This window comes from Alternaria infectoria (genome assembly GCF_024043175.1).
Source record: "Alternaria infectoria strain BMP 0036 chromosome Unknown scaffold_5, whole genome shotgun sequence".
Taxonomy (NCBI): Eukaryota; Fungi; Ascomycota; class Dothideomycetes; order Pleosporales; family Pleosporaceae; genus Alternaria; species Alternaria infectoria.
This window is the reverse complement of record NW_026250694.1, coordinates 1,616,209-1,638,369: the sequence shown is the minus strand read 5'-3', so window position 1 is coordinate 1,638,369 and position 22,161 is coordinate 1,616,209. Positions and strand designations below refer to the sequence as shown.

At 53.6% G+C, this 22,161-nt stretch overlaps 1 protein-coding gene across 1 annotated transcript; it reads left to right on the top strand.

Annotated features, from left to right (window-relative positions):
- Nucleotides 1-209: 209 nt before the first annotated feature.
- On the top strand, nucleotides 210-21,976 carry J4E92_004193 (NRPS; the record flags this gene model as incomplete). The annotated part of the gene is made up of 6 exons (XM_051495585.1): nucleotides 210-561; nucleotides 657-4,381; nucleotides 4,434-7,640; nucleotides 7,688-11,957; nucleotides 12,011-16,162; nucleotides 16,212-21,976. The coding sequence occupies 6 exons, from the start codon at nucleotides 210-212 to the stop codon at nucleotides 21,974-21,976; spliced, it is 21,471 nt and encodes a 7,156-aa protein (XP_051354604.1).
- Nucleotides 21,977-22,161: the final 185 nt, after the last annotated feature.

The window sequence follows — 22,161 nt, the reverse complement described above, 5'->3', positions numbered from 1 at the left end:
ATGCCCTGATGTAGCATCACATTGACCCCTCAACACAATCATTTGCTCACCCAGTGTCTAACAGGAACGACACACGACCCAACATGTCATCAACAGTCGTCACTAATGTCGAGGAGAGCCTCCAAGCTATCTGGGCTCATGTCCTCAATTTGCCCCATGTTCCTCTCGACCAATCCTTTCTTTCGATTGGAGGAGACTCCATTTCTGCCATGCAGGTCGTGGGCCAATGTCGGAAGGAAGGCATGAGTCTTGGCGTCCAAGAGGTGTTGCGCAGCAAGTCCATCACCCAGTTGTCGGCTGCTGTCAAAGAAGTCGGCAACTCAGCCTATGACCACCAGGAATTCTTCGATGAGGACTTCGAGCTCTCTCCCATTCAATCACTCTTCTTCAAGCGTCCAAACACAAATGGCCATTTCAACCAATCTTTTTATCTCCGGGTGTCACGTAAGACCGACGCCGGCGATTTTCAGTCTGCGGTGGAACAGCTCGTAACACGCCACTCCATGCTGCGAGCACGGTTCACGCATTCACCTGAGCATGGCTGGCAACAGCGTCTTACAAGTAAGTCTAACAGCTAGTGCCCCAACCTACATGGCCTCGTGTACTACTGCTGCTCTGTAGGCGAGTCGCTTGCACATTGCTGACTTCCAGTGCAGACGATATCAGTGGCTCCTACCGGTTTCGTCATCTTGACGTAACATCACAAGCTGAAATCGACACTCAGATCGCCGACTCGCAGCAATGTTTTGATCACGTCTCTGGCCCGCTGTTCGCTGCCGACTTCTTCGATTTCGGTGACGAGCAGTATGCATTCCTCACCGGTCACCATTTAGTTGTTGACCTAGTCACGTGGAGGTTATTGCTTGAAGAGCTTGAAGAGATCTTGAAAGGCGGGCAGTTGCTTGCCCCTGCTCTTCCGTTCCAAAAATGGGCGGAGCTACAACGTGATCACGCTGAGTCGCTCGAGCTTGATGACGTCCTTCCTGCTGTTGATGTTCCTCCTATGGACTTCACGTACTGGGGCATTCAGCATCAAGACAACACCTACGGCAATGCTAGTCATGCCAGCTTCGAACTCGACAAGGAGCTCAGTGCCGCCTTCCTGACCAACTGCCATACTGCTTACAAGACCGAGCCAGTCGAGGTCTTGCTTGCATCATTAATCCAGTCTTGGTCACATGTCTTTACCGACCGACCTGTGCCTGCCATCTTCAACGAAGGTCACGGGCGTGAACCTTGGGACTCAGACATTGACATCACCCGCACTGTTGGGTGGTTCACCGCGCTATCCCCAATCCTTGTATCGCCATCACGCAATCCTACAGATACAGTCCGCAAGATCAAGGACTTCAAACGACGAATCCCTGGTAATGGCCGGCCGTATTTTGCTAGGCGTTGTCTCACTGAAGAAGGTCGTGATACTTTCGAAACTCACTGGCCCATGGAGATCTTGTTCAACTATCTCGGCCAATATCAGCAACTCGAGAGAGCGGACGCTCTTCTTCAGCCATCCGGCACCATGGCCGGAGAGACAGGCAAGGCTGGCGGCACGTCTGACTTTGGTCACGAAACCTGCAGGTGGGGTCTCTTTGAGATCTCCGCTTTCGTCTTTAAAGGTCATCTCAAGGTCGCGTTCACGTTCAACCGGCACATGAAGCACCAGTCACTCATTCAGCAATGGGTATCGGAATGCCAGTCAACCATCTCGCAGATGATCCGAGGTCTCACTATCCTCGACCCGAAGCCAACACTCAGCGACTTTCCGCTACTGTCATTGACGGACGAGAGCTTCTCAGCCATGATCGATAGCCTCTCAGCCATTGGCATTCGGGACACCGACACTGAAGATGTGTATCCATGTTCAAGGATGCAGGAAGGCCTGCTGCTGTCACAAACCAAGGATGCCGGTTTCTACGCTGCGGCTACTCTTCACGAGGTTACCACGATCCACGGGGATATCTCTTGGGAGAAGGTCGCTGACGCTTGGCAACAAGTCGTCGAACGACACCCAGCTTTACGCACGATCTTCATCGAGAATGTCGGTGCGAAGGGTCTCTACAATCAAGTGGTTCTCAAACACATCGACGCCAACATCGTACACTTCGAAGCCTTGGATGAGACGGATGCTATAAAACGCATTGAGGAGCAGCGTTCCGTCACTTACAACCACGGTCGATGCCCAAACCACCGTTTCACCATCTGCACTACGGTCGACAGGAAGATTTACTGCTCTCTGGATATCAGCCATGCCATCATGGACGGCCACTCCATGAGTCTATTGGCTGAGGAACTTAGAAAAGCATGCGCAGGGCGAACCATTCTCGACGGTACTCCCTACAGCGCATACATTGCATGGCTTGCGAAGCAACCTGAAGAGTCCAGCCTCGAGTTCTGGAAATCTTACCTCGGTGGTAGTGAGGTTTGCTCTTTCCCGACTCTTGACGACGGCCTAGGCCATACTGTAGCCAAAGAACTGGTCACTATCCGCCTCGATCTGACCAGTATAAGTTTGGCCGATCTGCAGCACTTTTGCAACACCAATGGCATTACGCTATCCAACGTCTTTCATACTGCATGGGCACTGACACTCAGCTGCTACATCGGAAGTAACGACGTCACGTTCGGCTACCTCACTTCCGCTCGTGATGCGGAGGAAGTCCATGGAGTGGAAAGCATCGTCGGACCGCTGATCAACACGCTCGTCTGCCGCGTGGATCTATCGGATGGGTCTCGTTGTCTTTTGGACATACTTCAGGACGTACAAAGAGACTATATGGAAGCCTTGCCTCATCGTCATATCGCTTTGGCCGACGTTCAGCACGTGCTCGAGCTCTCCGGCGCCAACCTTTTCAATACTGCGCTCTCCTACCGTCGCCTACCCCAGGAACAGAACTCTCCCAAAGAGGATGTCACTCTCCGCGAGGTTCGACCGATCTACGATCCGACCGAGTACCCAGTTAGTGTCAATATCGAAGTCGGCGATGACACAGCAGCTGTGGATCTCGACTATTGGACAGACCATCTCACCGCCATACAGGCTAGGAATGTCGCCAACACTTTCGCGCGTGCGCTCGAGAACATTGTCTTCAACTCGAAACGGCGCATCTCATCCCTGGACCATCTCAGCCCGAGGCACCTGCAACAGTTACAGGACTGGAATGTCATGCCGGCCACGATCAACGAGTGTGTACACAACATATTCGCCCGATGGGCTGATTCTCAACCAGAGGCACAGGCGATCTGTGCTCACGACGGAGAGTACACATACGACCAGCTGAAGACCGCCACAGATCGCTTGTCGCATCATCTCGTCAAGCTTGGAGTTGGACCTGAGGTGTTCGTGCCTACTTGTTTCGACAAGAGTGCCTTTGCAATTATTGCCATGCTCTCTGTTCTCAAGGCAGGCGGCGCTGCTGTCCCACTCGATGCAGCGCATCCCGCCCCAGCGCTCCAAACCCGTCTCGAAGATGCTGGTGCCCAAGTGGTACTGACTACTGCTTCGCGTGCATCCAAGTTCGACGGTCTCGTGGCCAATGTCATCATAGTAGATGATGCACTTCTACAGAGTCTTCCTCTTGTCGGTGGTCCTGCCTGCCCTAGCGTGCAGCCCCACAACCCGGTATTCGTCATCTTCACCAGTGGTAGTACCGGGCGACCCAAAGGTGTTGTACTTGAGCATTCGGCAATAGCCACCAGCGCGGAGGCCCACGGCTCCAAGTTCGGCATCAACCGGGACTCGCGCATGCTTCAGTTCGCTTCATACACGTTTGACAACTCACTAGAAGAGATGTTCACTACTCTCCAGCGAGGTGGCTGCGTATGCGTACCCTCTGAAGCCGATCGTGTCAACGATCTTCCTGGTGCCATCGCTAGGCTGAGAGCGAACAAGATGGATCTCACACCTACGGTGGCGGCACTTCTCACGCCTGCACAGGTCCCTTCAATTAAAAGCCTTTGTCTTGGTGCGGAGCCTCTTACCAGGGCGCTCATCGACCTCTGGAGTCAACATGTCCACCTTGTTGGAATGTACGGACCTAGCGAAGCATCCATCAACTCGGCGTTCAAAGATTTCAGTGATGGCCGCGGCGAAGCTACCAATATCGGCAAGGCAATCGGTTGCGTTGGATGGGTCGTCGACGCCGAGAACCGTGACCGCCTGATGCCTATTGGTTGCAAGGGAGAGTTGATCCTCGAAGGACCAATCCTCAGCCGCGGTTACCTCAATGACGCCGAGAAGACAAAGGCGGCATTCCTTATGGATCCTGAGTGGGCTCGTGTCATGGGCCCCACGGGACGTAGGTTCTACTGTACTGGCGATCTCGTACAATACACCTCCGACGGTGACATGATCTATCTGGGCAGAAAAGACTCTCAAGTCAAGGTACGCGTCTGATCACATATCATTCTGAAGTTCATCAACTAACTTTACATAGCTGCATGGCCAACGTATTGAGCTGGGGGAGATCGAACACCACCTCAAGCTGAACCTACCGGCTGGCGCAAAGTCGGCTGTCGAGCTGGTCAAGTTCAACGACAGCAACAAGACAAAAGCGCTCGTAGCCTTCATGTGCCTCTCTGAAGATGAGGCTCCAGCTGCCATCAGCGAGATGGGCGAGTCGGCACGCGTAGTGGCCAAGCAGGTGGAAATCGCGCTCGCCAATGCGCTCCCTGTTTACTATGTCCCTTCCATGTTCATGCCAGTCACCCGCATGCCCATGACGACGTCTGGCAAACTTGACCGGAAGGTGCTACGCGCCTTGGCGGCAGCCCTTCCTGAATCACACATGACTCCTTTCCGCTTAGCAGGCAAGAGCGGCCGCGCACCTGCTGGAAAAGCTGAGGTCGCGTTGGCGCGTCTCTGGGCTTCGGTGCTGAAGCTCGACGCGAGCGCTGTGGGCGCGGAAGACTCCTTCTTCCGCCTTGGTGGGGACTCCATCAGCGCCATGAAGCTCGTCACTGCGGCTAGAAAGGATGGCGTTATGCTCAATGTCGCCAATGTGTTCGCGCAGCCTAAGCTGCTAGACATGGCCGCTACTGCGGTGATGCTATCTTCCGATGATGCCGCAAAGCCGGAAGCAGATACCTTGCCTATGGAGCTGCTCCCGCAGTCTTCCCGTCAGGCTATCGTGGCACTGGCTGCAGCTGAGTGCGGTGTCTTCCCCGATTCCATTGAAGACATATACCCATGCAGCAAGCTCCAAGAGGGTCTTGTAATGCTCACCAACAAGGATCCAGGAACGTACGTCGTGCAGCCCATCTACCGCCTGCCAGCCGACATCGACCTGGCGCGCTTCAAAGAGGCTTGGAAGGCCGTCATTGCCAGCGAGGCCACTTTGCGCACGCGCATCGTCTACTCAGAGGAGCATGGCTTCCTGCAGGTAGTGTTACGCGAAGAGATTGAGTGGCAGTCTCTCCCCGACATCCAAGATATCAACGAGACCACCAGGCAGCTTCCCGCCAAGAACGGCGCACCTCTAACAACTTTCACCCTCGTTGGTGAGAAGACTGACTCGGTCTTCTTTGTATGGACTGCCCACCACGCCGTTTACGATGGTTGGAGCTGGACAGCATTGTTCCGCAAAGTCGAAGCACACTACCGCAACGAAACCCAAAACATCGCCCTCACTGTGCCTTACTCGCGCTTCGTGAAGTACATTACGAGTTTGGAACAGAAGCAATCCGATGCGTTCTGGCTTTCGCAACTTGACAACGTAACGGCGTCACAATTCCCCCAGTTGCCATCCCCAGATCACCGCGTGGAAGCCAATGGCCAATTGCTGCACTCTGTACAGCTCAAACGCAACCCAGGCCTCGAGGTCACCGTCCCTTCCATGATCCGCGCAGCATGGGGCATTCTCCTTGCCACCTACTCCGGACTAGATGACGTTATTTGGGGTGAAACCAACAGTGGTCGCGAGGCTTCCGTTCCTGGCATAGAGTCCATCATTGGCCCCACTATTACGACTGCACCCGTCCGGCTGCGGCTCAACCGCACTTCCACAGTTCACGAGTATCTCAAAGAGACCCAGAAACAGTCTTCGCTTTCGCTGCCATATCAGTTCGCCGGTCTACAACACATCAGCAAACTCAGTTCCGAGACAGCCATAGCCTGTGACTTCCAGAGCTTTCTGGGTATCGAGTCAGGAGACGACTTCGACGCCGAGAGCCCTCTGTGGAACATGATCAGTGCCAACACTATCGGAACTGACTTTTTCAGCTATGCGTTCGTCTTCAACTGCAAGGTCAGTTCGACTGGCGTTCTGGTAGAAGCGTTGTTCGATGATCGCGTTGTCGAAAAGTGGCTCGCTCAGCGCATGGTGCAGCAATTTGACTTCATCCTCACGCAGTTGAATGGTGCTGACAACATCACGCGAACGTTGGATGACCTGGATCTAGTCAATCCTGCTGACCGTGATCTGATCGGCTCTTGGAATCGCGAGCCAGTGCCATCAATCCGTAGATGCATTCACAGTGTTATCGAAGAGGACCAGGTTGCGACTCGTCCCACCGCTGCTGCTGTCAATGCCTGGGATACTGGTGTCATGACTTACCGCGAGCTCGACGACCGATCTTCTGCTCTCGCGCACCGGTTGATGCGACTTGGGGTTAAGCCAAATCAATTCGTCCCGCTTTGCTTCGACAAGTCAGGTTGGACCATCGTCGCCATGCTGGCTGTACTCAAATCTGGAGCAGCATTTGTTCCCTTGGACTTCGAGGCACCTATTCTCCGCCTTCGTGAAATTGTCTCAGACATTGGCGCCGACCTGGTCCTTTGCGCGCCACAGTATGAAGGGCTTTGCCAGTCTATCCCGTCCAGCACCCTGGTTGTAGATCGGCAAGCAACTGAGACTCCTCATGATAGTCTACAGCGTCTTCCTTCAGTACACAGTGACTCTCCAGCATACGCCTTCTACACTTCTGGGTCGACCGGCAAACCCAAGGGGGCTCTAGTGAACCACAACCACTGGGTCACCAGTTCTACTGCATTCGTGGCTGGCTGGAAGATCTCTAATACGTCTAGAGTACTCCAATTCGCTTCGTACACATTCGATGCTTGCTTAATTGAGATACTAAGCACTCTCATGCAGGGCGGTACTATCTGCGTACCAGACCAGGCTACCCGAACGAACGATCTTGTTGGTGTCATGAACCAGTTCAATGTCAACTGGGCTGCTCTCACACCGTCGGTCGTGCGTATGATGTCGCCATCGCAAGTCCCTATGTTAGAGACTCTGTTCCTTGTTGGCGAAGCAATGTCGCAGCAAGACCTGATCACTTGGGCGGACAAGGTCACACTCGGCAATGGTTACGGACCAACTGAATGCTCTGCTGTCGCAACTACCAGTATCATGACATCTCACATGAAGCCCAACAATCTTGGAAAGGCTGTCACAGCACGAGGCTGGATCGTCTCAAGGAACAACCACAACGTACTTGCACCAGTTGGCGCCATAGGAGAGCTTTTGTTGGAGGGAGGTGCAGTTGGAGCCGGATATCTCAATAATCCCGAAAAGACAGCCCAGTCTTTCGTTGGGCATGTCAAGTGGTCTCCAGGTCTACTGAGCAATGACTCCTCAGCGTCCCTGCGCATCTACAAGACTGGTGACTTGGTCAAATACAACGAGGATGGCACAATGCTGGTAAGTCGTTTCCATTACTCTAGCTCGACGCATACTAACTGTAATAGTATCTCGGTCGCAAAGACTTCCAGACCAAGGTGCGCGGCCAACGATTAGAGCTATCTGAAGTTGAGCACAAACTATTGAACGATCACAACGTACAAACCGCTCTGGCTTCGGTGCCTAAGGCTGGACCTTGTGCGAAGCGACTTGTCGCAATTGTGTCCCTCCAAAACATGGGCACGACTACGATGAGCACGGGGAACGGATTGAAGGTGTTGCCGCAAGAAAGTGCCTCGCTGAACATTGCTTCCATTCGGGACAGTCTATGCGAGCGCTTGCCCGCCTACATGATACCCTCCTTGTGGGTCGCTGTCGAGCGCTTCCCGTTGATGCCTTCCGGTAAATTGGATCGAAGACGCGCGATCCAGTGGCTGGAGGAGATGGACCAGCCTACTTATCGTCTGATCTCGGCCATTGGATCGGACGACACCGGATCCAACGACGGTAATGCGATCGAGAAGAAGCTGCAAGCTATCTTCGCCAAGGTTCTGAACCTTTCAGTCGCTGATATCCGTCTCAACCAGTCTTTCCTACATCTTGGCGGTGATTCAATTGCCGCTATGCAAGTCTCATCGCAGTGTCGTGCGCAGGGCTTTCCCATCAGCGTACAGGATATCATTCGCGCCAAATCCATCTCGGCTATGGCCTCAGCAGCCAATGTTTCCGAGAAGTCACAAGTTGTATCGGAAGCCGTAGACTACGATTTGCCCTTCGATCTTTCGCCAATTCAAAACGTCTTCTTCGACACCGTTGGCGATGCGCACAACCACTTCAATCAGACTGAGCTTTTCCGCCTCTCACGCAATGTCGAGACTGCAGAGCTTCGGGCGGCGGTGACTACTCTAGTCAAAACTCATCCAATGCTTCGCGGACGCTTTGCCAAGAACGAAGCAGGAGCTTGGAAGCAGCGAGTCGAAAAAGATGCACCAACGTCATTTAGACTTCGTCGCCACAACGTGCAAGCAGGAGACGATGCCAATTTACGACCCATAATCGATGACAGCCAGGCAACCTTGGACGTTTCCAACGGTCCGACCTTTGCTATCGAGCTCTTTGACATCGATCAAACTTTCTCTCAGGCCATAGCACTCGTCGCTCATCATCTTGTCATCGACGTGGTGTCATGGGGAATCATCCTCGAAGATCTGCAGGGTCTCCTTCACGGCCTTCAGCCAGCACCTCAGAGCTTACCCTATCACCTGTGGCTGCAACAGCAGACCATTCAGGCCAAGCAAGAGAACGCCAGAAGTGTCTTTCCGGCTGGGGATATTGCACCGGGAGATTTCGACTACTGGGGCATGGAAGGCCGTTCCAATCTCAGTGGAGACGTAGTGGAAGAGGATGTACAGCTGTCGACTCGAGACACCATGCTCCTCCTCGGTGCACAGGACGCTCTGGCTACCGAAATCCTTGACATTCTCATCGCTGCTTTATTTGAGTCGTTCCGCAAGGTTTTCTCTGGCAGGTCCACCATCACGATACACAATGAGGGCCACGGTCGTGAAACCTTCGATAGCCGCCAAGATCTCTCGCGCACAGTGGGCTGGTTTTCCACAGTGACGCCTATCCATCTTCCTGTCCCACTGGATGAAGCCACAGACATGATCAGCACTATCCGATGGGTCAGAGACTTCAGAAACCGTACGCCAGACAAAGGGCGGCCTTACTTCGCCTACCGGAATCTCACAGAGGAAGGCCAGACTCGATATGCCAGCCACTGGCCTGCAGAAGCTGTCTTCAACTATCTTGGCAGGCTTCAAACACAAGACGGCAAGGAGGGACTGTTCACTTCGCTCGATGAGGTCGACTCTCGCGAAGTTGGAGCGGATGTTCCCCGCCTGGGGCTTTTTGACATCACGGCAGCGGTTTCCCAGGGCGCTATCAAGCTCTCCTTTGGATGGAATCGCAACATGCGACGACAGAACGAGATCCGTGCGTGGGTTGCACAGTGTCGCCAGACCCTCGTCGATGCCGTGGAACAGCTTCTCGAAGTTCGACAGGAGCGTAACGTCAGCAACTTCAAGCATCTTCCACTTCTTTACAACGGTACATCCAGGCTCTCCGCGGTTCTGCCCGCCGGTATCACCCTCACCGATGTAGAGGATATATACCCGGCATCTCCAATGCAGCAGGGTCTTCTTCACACGCAATCACGCAATCCCGAGCTCTACACGTATCACACCGTGGCACAAGTACAGTCCACGGATGGCAAGCCAATGGATCCACGCCGTCTTACCGAAGCATGGCAAGTCGTAGTGCACCGTCATCAGGCCTTGCGAACTATCTTCATCGATAGCCTTGCAAAGGACGGGTCGAAAGATCAGGTCGTAGTCAAGGAGAAAGCCGGAAGAGTTCAACTCCTCGCCGACTGCGAGGACGATCAGGTTGCCAAGCTTCTGCGAGATCAATCGCCCATTGACTGCCGCGAGGCTGTGCCACCTCATCGCATGAGCATTTGCAAAACAAAGACTGGCAAAGTCTGGATTAAGCTCGAGCTCAGTCATGCGATCAATGACGGCACCTCGGTATCCAATCTACTTACGGATCTTGCTCGTGCGTACGCACGAAAGCTGACACGGGCTGATGCCGGACCACTCTATTCCGACTACATTGCATACATGCTCTCCAAATCCAGCGATGCTGATTTGTCATACTGGAAGACGCATCTTGCCGGGATGGAGCCCTGCTTCTTTCCCACCCTCAACGATGGTATCCCAAGCTCTCCAGAGTCAGGATCAGTTGACATAGACCTCGGTAGCACTGCCCGTGTTCAGGCGTTTTGCAAGCACAATGGTGTGACTCTTTCGAACGTGCTCCAGCTTACGTGGGCTCTCACTCTTCATTACTATGTAGGCACGTCTGATGTCTCCTTCGGCCTAATCGCTTCTGGTCGAGACATTCCGGTCACCAACATCGAGGAGGCCGTGGGCTGCTTCGTCAACATGGTCATCTCACGCATATCTTTTTCGGATGACACGACCATTGCCCAGCTCCTCGAGGCTCTCCAAACAGGCTCTACTGAGGCTCTTTCGCATCAGGGCTGCTCTCTTGCCGACATACAGCATGCCCTTCAACTACCTTCATTGTTCAACACGGCTTTCACCTTCCAAAGGCGCGGTCTGTCAAGCGATCCGGAGGAGACGGCTCTCACCTACGAAGATATGGAAGCGGAAGATGCCGGCGAATACATTGTCACAGTCAATGCAGATGTTACCGACGACAACATCACTGTCGACTTTGGCTATTCGAAAGACAGGATTCTCCCCTCTCAAGCACAGAACATGGCCGATACTTTCAGCAAGATTCTGGACAGCGTTGTTGAAAGCAGTGCTTCGGAGCTCACTGTTGGCATGCTGGACGTGTTCACCGATAGTAGTCTCCGACAAATCACCGAATGGAACCCACAACTTCCGCCACCTATCCGCCGTTGTGTGCACGACGTCATTCATGATCAGGCACTGACGAGACCACGAGCAACGAAGGCTGTGGAAGGATGGGACGGGTCATTCACTTACCAAGACTTTGACAAGATCACCAATCAGCTTGCAGTCCATCTACAGGCTATCGGTGTGACCACTGAGACTTTCGTGCCAATTCTGTTCGAAAAGTCATCATACGCCATCGTCAGCATGATTGCAATCATGAAGGCTGGTGGAGCGTACGTGCCGCTGGATCCGAAGCATCCGCAAACCAGACTTCGAGAGCTTATCGAAGACGTTGGCGCCCCGGTGGTGTTGTGCTCGCGCGGATACCACGACAAAGCAAGCGAGGTCGCAAAGGCAGCCGTTATCGTCGACCAACGATCCATCAAGAAGCTCGGAATTCCAGTGACCAGCAAGCCACGTTCCACAGCAACTCCCGACAACGCAGCGTACTGCTTGTTCACCTCAGGTACTACCGGCAAGCCGAAGGGAACAATCATTCCTCATCAAGCATTCTGTACAAGTGCAGCTGCTTTCACGCGTCGCATGAATATCAATGCAACCTCTCGTACCTTCCAGTTTGCTTCATACACATTCGACGCAAGCTGTATCGAGATTCTTTCAGCCTTGACCGTAGGCGCCACGGTATGCGTGCCAACAGATGACGATCGCATGAACAACGCAGCTGGCGCCATCCGCAAGTTGAGAGTCAATTGGTCACTCTTGACCCCGTCGGTTCTTGGAACTATCGAGCCAGAGCGTGTCCCTGGTTTGAAGACGCTTGTTTCTGGAGGCGAGGCGCTTCCCGGACCCATCCTCAAGAAATGGGGCAACAGCACTTGCTTCATCAACGGTATGTATACAGACCCTATATTCCCCGTTCGGCTCCGTACTGACAACGAACAGCTTACGGCCCTACCGAGTGCTCAGTAGTAGCCGCTACTGCATACAAGTCCACACTGGATCACAAGCTCATTGTTTCAGAGCCAGGCACCATCGGTACCGGAAGCGGATGTCGACTATGGATCGTACACCCACGAAACCACGACAAACTCATGCCTATCGGTAGCGTCGGCGAACTCGTCATTGAAGGCCCCACCGTGGCCCGTGGATATCTGAATGATGAAGTCAAGACCGCGAAGGCTTTCATCGTTGATCCTGCCTGGGCGAAAACTATCTCTTCCGGCAGCCAAGTCTCTGGAACAGCCCGCATGTACAAGACAGGTGACCTTGTCCGCTACAACACAGATGGGTCCGTGAACTACATCGGTCGTAAGGACACCCAGATCAAGCTCAACGGTCAGAGAATTGAACTGGGTGAGATCGAGTTTCACGTAGGAAAGAACTTCCCCGAAAGCGTACAGTCCGCAGTGGAACTAGTCGCACCCTCCAATCGCAGCTCTGCGAAGGCTTTGGCAGTATTCTTTGCTGTTACTCAGGGTCAAGCCGGAGACGAAGCGCAAAACGTCCAGCCGCCCTCGACCGACCTGCCCGCCTCCGATGAACTACTTCTTCCGCTCAGCGACGAGCTTCGAGACATGTGCAAAGACACTGAGAATGGGCTCGCCGGCTCTTTGCCCTCGTACATGATACCTTCGATCTTCATCCCTGTCACGAAGTTGCCCTGGACTTCGGCGGGCAAGCTAGACCGCAATCGTCTCCGCAGCTTAGTACAAAACCTCAGTCGGGAGACAATGGCTTTGTACCGACTCACAAGCATGGCGAACAAGAAGCAGCCCACGACCGAGGCAGAGAAGAAGATCCACAAGGCGGTGTGCTCCGTCTTGAGTTTGCCACCTTCTGCAGTAGGCATCGACGACAGTTTTGTCCGCCTTGGTGGCGACTCCATCTCGTCCATGCGTCTCGTTGCGATGGCTCATACCGAACAGCTAGAGCTATCATTCATCGATATCTTCAAGAATCCGAAGCTCTCCGAGTTAGCCAAGATTGGTACCCGTTCTAACACACTCAATCAGCCGCAGAAGGCAGTGCAGCCTTTTGACCTGCTGCCAGCTTCGTCTCCGAGAGCTGAAGTACTGGACGAAGCTGTCCAGCAATGTCGAGTTCCGAAGGAAAACATCCAGGACGCCTATCCGACGAGTCCACTCCAGGATGCGCTTCTCACGCTCTCCATCAAGCAAGCTGGAGCTTATGTCGCGCAGCACGTGTTGGCGCTACCAAAATCTTTGGACATGACGAAATTCAAGGCGGCCTGGGACACAGCCATTCAAGAGATTGACATCCTTCGTACTCGCATCATCCAGCTACCATCCGGTATGTTCGTGCAAGCTGTCATGAAGAAGGATCCTGTTTTCTGGAAAGAAGAGACCTCGCTCATGAGTGCCGAAGGAGAAGCGATGACCATTCCTTCGGATCTCGGTGGCAAACTTGCAGCGTACTCACTGGTTACTACGACATCAGGGGAGCGGTACTTTGTATGGACACTGCATCATGCCTTGTACGATGGCTGGAGTATCTACCTGATGCTTCAGCGAGTGCAGCAGATATACTCGAGCGGCACATCCACCATCCCTCAGACACCCTACTCCAAATTTGTGGGGTACATCTCTGGCACTGATGCCTCTGCCTCGAATCTTTACTGGAAGAACAGCTTGATGGGTCTCAACGCCTTCCAGTTCCCTCAGCCACCCCATGCCACCTCAAACGCAACATCCGACGGACGGATGTTCCAACATACCGTGAAGCTTGCACCTCGCAAGAACACAGACGTCACACCAGCCAATGTCATACGAGCTGCCTGGGCTTTGCTGCTTTCTGCCTACACCGGAAGTGATGATGTGGTGTTTGGTGAGACTCTTGCTGGGCGAGACATTGCCGTCGCGGGAATTACGGACGTGTGTGGTCCTACATTGACCACCGTTCCGTCCAGGGTCAAAATTGATCGCGGCGCTACTGTTAGCGACTTGCTCAAGATGATAGCGACGAATGTCACCGACCGTATCCCATACCAACACCATGGGATTTCTGCTATCAAAGCACTCGGCGACGACATGGCAGCCGCATGCAACTTTCAGAACCTTTTGGTTGTTCAAACGGAGAACGAGGAGCTCGCCGACTCCATGTGGACCGTTCACGAGAACGAAGATCAGGGCAATTTCTTCACATACCCACTCGTGATTGAGTGCAAGATGGGATCGACCAAGATCGATGTCTTGGCTCACTTCGATGCAAATGTCATCTCGCTTTGGCATGTTCAGCGCCTTCTATACCAGTTTGAGTCGGTGCTGAACCAACTCCAATCAGCTACTCATGTTCGTCATGTAGCTGTCTTCAGTGAACAAGACAAGCAGCTCGTGCAAAAGTGGAACGCGTATGAGCCTGATCTCATCGATGACACTGTGCCCTCGCTCTTTTTCCAGAAGGCTGCATCTCAGCCCGCTGCCACAGCCGTGACCGCTTTCGATGGGGAACTCACCTACGCTGAGCTTGGCGCGCTTGCATCGCAACTGGCACAGCAGCTAGTGAAGCTTGGTGCTGGCCCTGAATCTCTGATCCCGATCTGTGTGGACAAGTCGCGATGGGCCATCGTAGCTATCATGGCTATTCTCATCTCTGGCGCAGGCTACGTGCCATTATCTTCATCAGACCCGCCTTCACGACATCTGCATATCGTTGAGGCATGCAAAGCTTCGATCGTCCTGTGCTCACCGCCGTATGCCCATCGTTTCACGGACATGGTCGATCACGTGTTTAATGTCAGTGAGACCGCCATTCGACGACTACCGACCTGCTCCGGACCGCTATCGCAGCGCGCCAAAGGCAACAATACCTGCTACGTCATCTTCACTTCAGGTAGCACAGGACAACCCAAGGGAGTGGTCGTAGAGCACAAGAGTATAACTTCCAGCTCGGCTGCGATATGTGAAGGGCTTCATGTCACGCCTACTTCTCGAGTGTTCCAGTTCTGCTCCTTCCTTTTCGACGTTTCCGTTGGCGAAACCCTCGCCGTCCTTCTTAGGGGCGCCACGATCTGTGTACCATCAGACGAACAGCGCACCACGGACCTCGCCGCTGCAGTGACAGATCTCAAAGCCAACTGGGCTTTCTTCACACCGTCAGTTGCCGGTACGCTGGAAGGACCAAGCGCTGTACCGACATTGGAGACTCTGGTAGCCGGTGGTGAGGCGATGACATCTGACGTGGTCGACAAATGGGCCAACGGGGTCAAACTACAGAACGGCTACGGTCCTACCGAGGGCACTGTGTTTGCTATCGTTAATGATCATGTCTCTGCACAACGAGACCCGTCGAACATTGGTCGCGCCCTAAAGAGCGGACGTGCTTGGCTTACTAACTCTGACAATCCTCACGAGCTTGCACCCATCGGCGCAACCGCAGAGCTTTGCCTCGAGGGACCATTACTCGCCCGAGGCTATCTAAACGATCCCGAACGTACTGCGGAAGCCTTCATCGAAGCCCCTGCTTTCTTGAAGATGTTCTCGACCCGTAGTACATCGCGTATCTACCGTACCGGCGACCTTGTCCAGTACACCGCTGATGGGTCTATCCACTACATCGGGCGAAGAGACAACCAAATCAAGCTCGCGGGTCAGCGAATCGAGCTTGATGAAATCGAGACAGTCTTGCAGGCGGACGACAACATCCATCAAGTGGTTGTACAGCTACCCAAGATTGGTCCCTGCACGAAGAAGCTCACGGTTGTCGTCAGTTTCCCCGGAACCGCCGCTACCAACGCTGGTTCAGACTGGCGCACGGTACTCTCCGACAAAGAAACGCTCTCGCGAATCAATCGCGCAAGGGAGAGATTGTCTGATCTCGTGCCATCATATATGGTACCTGCCATTTGGATCGCTGTTCCCCGTATCCCAGCCTTGGCTTCCACCAAGTTGGACAAGAAGCAAGTCGGGTTGTGGCTACAAGATCTGGATGAAGCCACGCATCAGCGCATCGTGAACGCTGAGCTTCCTGAAGTGGCCGATGGACCTGTTGATACCGCTCTTACAGTTCTTCGGGGCATCTGGGCGAAGGTATTGGACTGTCCTGTGGAAGACGTCAAGCCTTCCAAGTCCTGGCTATGTAAGTGATCCCCAGAGAGGATAGTGTCAAGTTTACTAACCACTCATAGCGCTTGGTGGCGATTCGATCTCTGCCATGAAGCTTCTCGCAAAGTGCAGAAGCGAGGGTATCAGCCTTACTCTGAACCAAGTGCTGCGCGCCAAGTCCCTGGCCCATCTGGCGGCCGACATCAAGGCTGTAGTCATCCTGGACCACGGAACAGAGACAAGCGACCAACCCTTTGCCCTCTCTCCCATTCAGCGCTTCTACTTCCAGACCGGCAAGATCGAAAACGGCACACACTTCAACCAATCATCATCACTGCGCATCTCACGATACGTGGAGCCGGCTACTATTCAACGCGCTATGGATTCCATCGTCGCATGTCACTCGATGCTACGTGCTCGCTTCTCCAAGGACGAGGCTGGGAAATGGCAGCAGCTTGTCACCTCGAAGATTTCCGGATCCTACGCATTCACGGCACATGAGGTTTCAACCGCTTCTGCTGCGACTGCCATCATTGCCGCTACCCAGAAAAGCCTCGACATTCGCGCCGGTCCTGTCTTTGCCGTGAATCTCTTCAGTCTCAAGGGCAAACAGATGCTTTTCATGGCGGCTCACCACCTTGTCGTAGATGTAGTGAGCTGGGGCGTGTTGCTTGGCGATCTGGAAGACTTACTCGCTTCTGGCCCAACTACAAAGCTTGCAAAGAGCCTACCTTTCCAGACCTGGAATGCGATGCAGAGCTCAAACGCCTCGCAAATCGATCGACAACGCGACGTGCAAACCCAGCCGCTCGCAGTTGAACCGGCGAACTACGCCTTCTGGGGGATGGAGGCTCGATCGAACGTGTACGGTGATACTGAGAGGGATGAGTTCGTCATCGATAAGGAAATATCTGCGATGGCTTTCGAAAACCACCACGTGTACAGGACAGACCTCGTCGACATCCTCCTGGCGTCTATTGTCCACTCCTTCTCCCGCGTGTTCATCAACCGCAGGGCTCCCACCCTGTTCAACGAGTCTCACGGGCGAGAAGCATGGGACTCAAGTAATCTCGATCTTTCCCGAACCGTCGGATGGTTCACATCCATGTATCCGGTCACCATTCCCATCGGTGACGAAGAAGACGAGGTCATGCATACGCTCCGACAAGTCAAGGATACCCGCCGCAAAATCACAAGTAATGGCCGACCTTACTTTGCTCATCGCTATCTCACAGAAGATGGGCAGCAACGCTTTGACAATCATGCACCGATGGAAGTGCTGTTCAACTACCTTGGCCGACAAGAACAGTCTGGGTCTAGCGATTCGCTCCTACAGCCATTGCAGCTGGACGGCGATGACGAAGAGACATCCGACGTGGGTACCAAGACAACGCGTATGGCACTCTTCGAGATTTCGGCTTCAGTCTCTGAAGGTCAGATCCAACTCAGCTTCATGTACAATCGCTACTCCAAGAACCAGAAAGGCATTCGCAGGTGGATCGCCGAATGCCAACGCACACTGGAGGAGATCGCCACCGAACTGGCCAAGACCGATACCCCACAGCCAACGATGACCGACTTCCCACTACTACCATTGGAGTCTTACAGTCGCCTCGATCGAGTCTTGAAGACTCTTCCCCATGCCGGTATCCATTCCTTTGATCAGGTGGAAGATATGTATCCTTGCTCGCCTATCCAAGACGGGATGATCTTGAGTCAGATCAAGGCCCCGGAATCGTACTGGTCGTCAACCACGTTCGAGGTCAAATCGAAGCGAGGCCCAGTCGATGCCAGTCAAGTCATCGATGGATGGAAGCAAGTCGTTGCCCGTCATCCAGCGTTGCGCACCGTCTTCATCGACAGTGTCTGCAAAGGAGGCGTCTTCGATCAGATTGTCGTCAAGGGCCCCGATTCTGGCATAGTCAAGTATACTTGCAAGGACAGCGAAGTGACCAAGATGCTAGAGTCCATCAAGCATGGCTCTCTCAACGGCAAGAAGAAACCTGTCCTTCCCCATCAGGCTGCTGTCGTCCAGACTCCTTCAGGCAAGATCTTTGTTAAGGTCATTGTCAACCATGCCGTCATCGACGGAGGCTCACTCGGCATTATCGGACAAGATCTCCAGGAAGCATACCAAGGGGAGCTATCTGAGGACGGACCGCTATACAGCGACTATATCAAGTATCTGCGCGGTCTCCCAGTTGATGATGCGGTACTGTACTGGAAGGCCAAGCTTCGCGGTGTCAGCCCATGCTATTTCCCGACTACGCCTCGTGACCCCAGTAAGCAGCGAGAGCTTCGATCTTTGGACATGCGCTTTACCCGATTTGACGAGATTCACGATCTAGCGGAGAGCAGCAACGTCACTTTCGCCAATATCCTCCTCGCAGCATGGGCTCTGGTGCTCCGCTCTTACACCAACTCCTCCGATGTGTGCTACGGATATCTCACGTCTGGAAGAAACGTACCAATCGACAATATCGAGAGCGCAGTTGGCGCGTTCATCAACATGTTGGTATCACGAGTTCAATTGAAACCGGCTTCTTCACTGCTCCAGATCGTTGAGAAGGTGCAGTCCGACTTTGTCGACTCCATGCCACATCAACATTGCTCGCTCGCTCAATTCCAGCATGATCTTGGTCTTTCTGGAAAATCGCTCTTCAACACTGCCGTCTCGATTCAGAGGCGCGGGAACACAGACGAGCCCGCGGCAGATGACTCTGGTATTGAGTTCGAGCAGCTTGATGGCCACGATCCCAGCGAGTTCGCTATCACGGTCAACATCGATGCCACTCGCGACGATGAAGCCGTGCGCTTCACGTATTGGAGTGATGCAGTTACCGATGCCGAGGCGAAGAACGTTTCTGCTCTCATGGCAAAGGTCCTGGCCCAGGCGCTCAACAACGCACAGCAAACCATTTCAGACTTGGATAACTTCATCAAGATCAAGCCGACACAGTCTTCACCCGGGCACCTTGCTTTACCCAAGCCGCGTCCTATTCTCAGAACCAGCTCGAGCATGTCCAGTGCCGGATCAACCTCACCACCTCGTACGCCGAGGATCACATTCCCTGATCTGACACCAGCGGCGCCGCAGCCAGCTGAGACACCTGACTGGAGCAGCCTCATCCGATCCATCGTCAGCGAGATGGTGCCCCAGATCGTCGAACAGATCGTAGCGCAGAACAAGCTGACAACCGAACCCACATCTGCGACAATCGATCAGATGACGAACCAAATGACGGGGATGCTCACGAGAAAGCATTCAATGTCACAACGCGGACGACCGAGTGTCGATGGAGCGTCTATACACCCAGCCTCACCACGAGCAGCCTCTATACGTTCGCGCCGCATGAGCATTGCCAGTAATGCGGAGAACAGGATCCAGACCGCTGCTGACATGGTCGCCACTCTTGGTGTCATTGCCACCGAGACCTCTACCAAAGTCACACCCGACATTGTTGAGAAGAAGCTACTCAATCTGTGGGCTGAGCTTCTCGAGACGGTGGAGGACACCATCGAGCAAGAGGATAGTTTCTTCAATCTCGGGGGTGATAGCATCATGGCTATGCGCCTCGTCGGAGCCGCGAGAGAAGAGGGCCTTTCAATGACCGTGGCTGATGTGTTCAAGAACCCCACATTTGCCGACATGGCTCGTGTAGTACGTGTTGCGGGCGAGGTCATTGATGAAGTTATGTCCCGAGCCGGCGGCGGCTCAGTGGCAGGCAAGAGTGTCGGAGGCCAGTCTAGGTCTTACCAACGCGGCAGAGCCGCATCAATCTGGAGCGACTTCCAGGACAACATGTTCGATCCAAACGCCGACACCAAGAGCATAGCTCCCAGCGAGATGCCCGCCGAGTCGGAGCTGAGCCACAGAGATTCGACTATGTTGAAGAGGTTGCAAGGGCTTACCACCGGCCCAACGAAGCCAAATGCCTCGCGCAAAATCAGTTCAAGGCCGTTGGCGACGCATACTATCCAGGAAGGTGTTGAGAGCTCTCTCAACAGGTCCATTTCGATGCTCGGAGACCCCAATGTCGACAGTGTCATTTCGAAAGTGCAAGTATTCAAGGGAGGCATCTCGGACGTCTTCCCTGTCACAGACTTTCAATCACTCGCCATCACTGGTACTCTCATGGAGTCAAAATGGATGCTCAACTACTTCTACCTGGATGGAGATGGGCCTCTCGATCTTCGCAAGCTCAAGCAAGCTGCTTACCGTATGGTACAAGCCTTCGATATTCTTCGCACTGTATTCGTCCCCTATGGCGATCGCTTCCTTCAGGTCGTATTGCGGAAGCTTCAACCAGAATTCATATACCATCAAACCGACGAAGATATCGACACCTTCACCAAGGATCTGCAACAGAAGGATCGAGAGGGCGGACCACGACTTGGCGAAGCGTTCATCCAATTTGTGGTCGCGAAGCAAAAGCAAACAGGGCAATACCGTATCTTCATGCGACTTTCACACGCCCAATACGATGGAGTGTGCATGTCCAAGATTCTCAGTGCGCTCCAAGACGGATACAATGGCCTTCCAGTCTCATCTGCCCCAAGCTTCGGCAACTTTGTACGCGAAACTGCCAAGACAGTATCGGGAGCCCACGATCACTGGAGAGACATTCTTCGCGGCTCTAAGATGACAGAGATTGTCAACCGATTCGGCCCCAACTATCAGCGCTCAGCTGGCCAATCCATCACGCTCGAAAAGAGAGTCAGTGCACCCAAGCTCAAGGGCGTCAACATCACCAGCGCAACGGTGGCCAAGGCCGCTTGGGCTTCGACTCTCTCCCGTCTTGTGAGCAAGGCTGATATTGTCTTTGGTCACGTCATCTCAGGCCGTAACGGCGGTGTCGCCAATGTCGAGAACATCGTCGGCCCTTGCTTGAACATGGTACCTGTTCGCATCGTGTACCGACCTGATTGGACTGTAATGGATCTTCTCAAGTATGTTCAAGACCAACAAATCGCGAACATGCCATTTGAGTCGCTCGGCTTCCGCGAGATCACCCGACACTGCACGGAATGGCCTGACTGGACAAACTTCTCCAGCGTTCTGCAACATGACCAGAACATTCAAGATGACCAGCCAACTATGCAGCTAGGCGGCATCGAGTACACCATCGGCGCCGTTGGCTCTCAGGAAGACTTCGCAGACTTTTCCATCCACACTACCTCCCGTGGCAACGAAATGGATGTCACGTTGACGTACGTCCCGAACAGCACGATTACCACAGAATTTGCACAGCACGCATTCGACATTCTTTGCGCCAATGTCATCGCTTTCTCGGAAGACCCGCACACTCTGCTTCCATTGTTTACAGAGGTCAGCTCCGGTAGCTCGACTACCGCCAACTCAGAGAAGATGCGCAAGCGGTCCGTGGAGAAGCAGCCGATCACTTTACCCACCGACACAGGCCTCTCAAATCACGAAACAAACACCCTCGCTACAACGCTGCGATCGGCCTGGGAGCAAATTCTACACGACGAGCGTGGCTCTCCTACACCCATTGATCTTGGCTCAGACTTCTTCCAGCTGGGCGGAGACATCATGGGCTTGGCACAAGTCGCATCCATTCTTGACCAAGATGGTCTGAGAGTCAGGGTCGAAGACTTGCTCGACAAGTCTGTGTTCGTGGATCAAGTTGGCATACTTGCTGTGGAGCGCAAGAAGCAGATTGAGCGAGAGGCGCAGAACCCTTGGGGCGAGAAGGGCAAGACGAAGGTTGAGGTGAAGGGAGTGAAGGAGAAGGAGAGGAGGGGTAGTGGGTTTGGTCAGTTGGCTAAGAGGATTGGATTGAAGAGGAAGGAGAGTTCGAAGTCAATTTTCCAGATGGGAGGGTGATTTGGTGGAGTTGAACTTTAATGTATTAGTATTACGGGTATCTAGGGGCGTACGGTGTTGACTGATTGGGTTCTTATTCAGCGTTCTTCTACAAATAGTTCCCTTTACGTCGCTTAGCAATAGTTACATGCATAACACCTCGCCTTCTCAACCCTCGCCTGATTCGTGCAGAACTAGCTCATTGC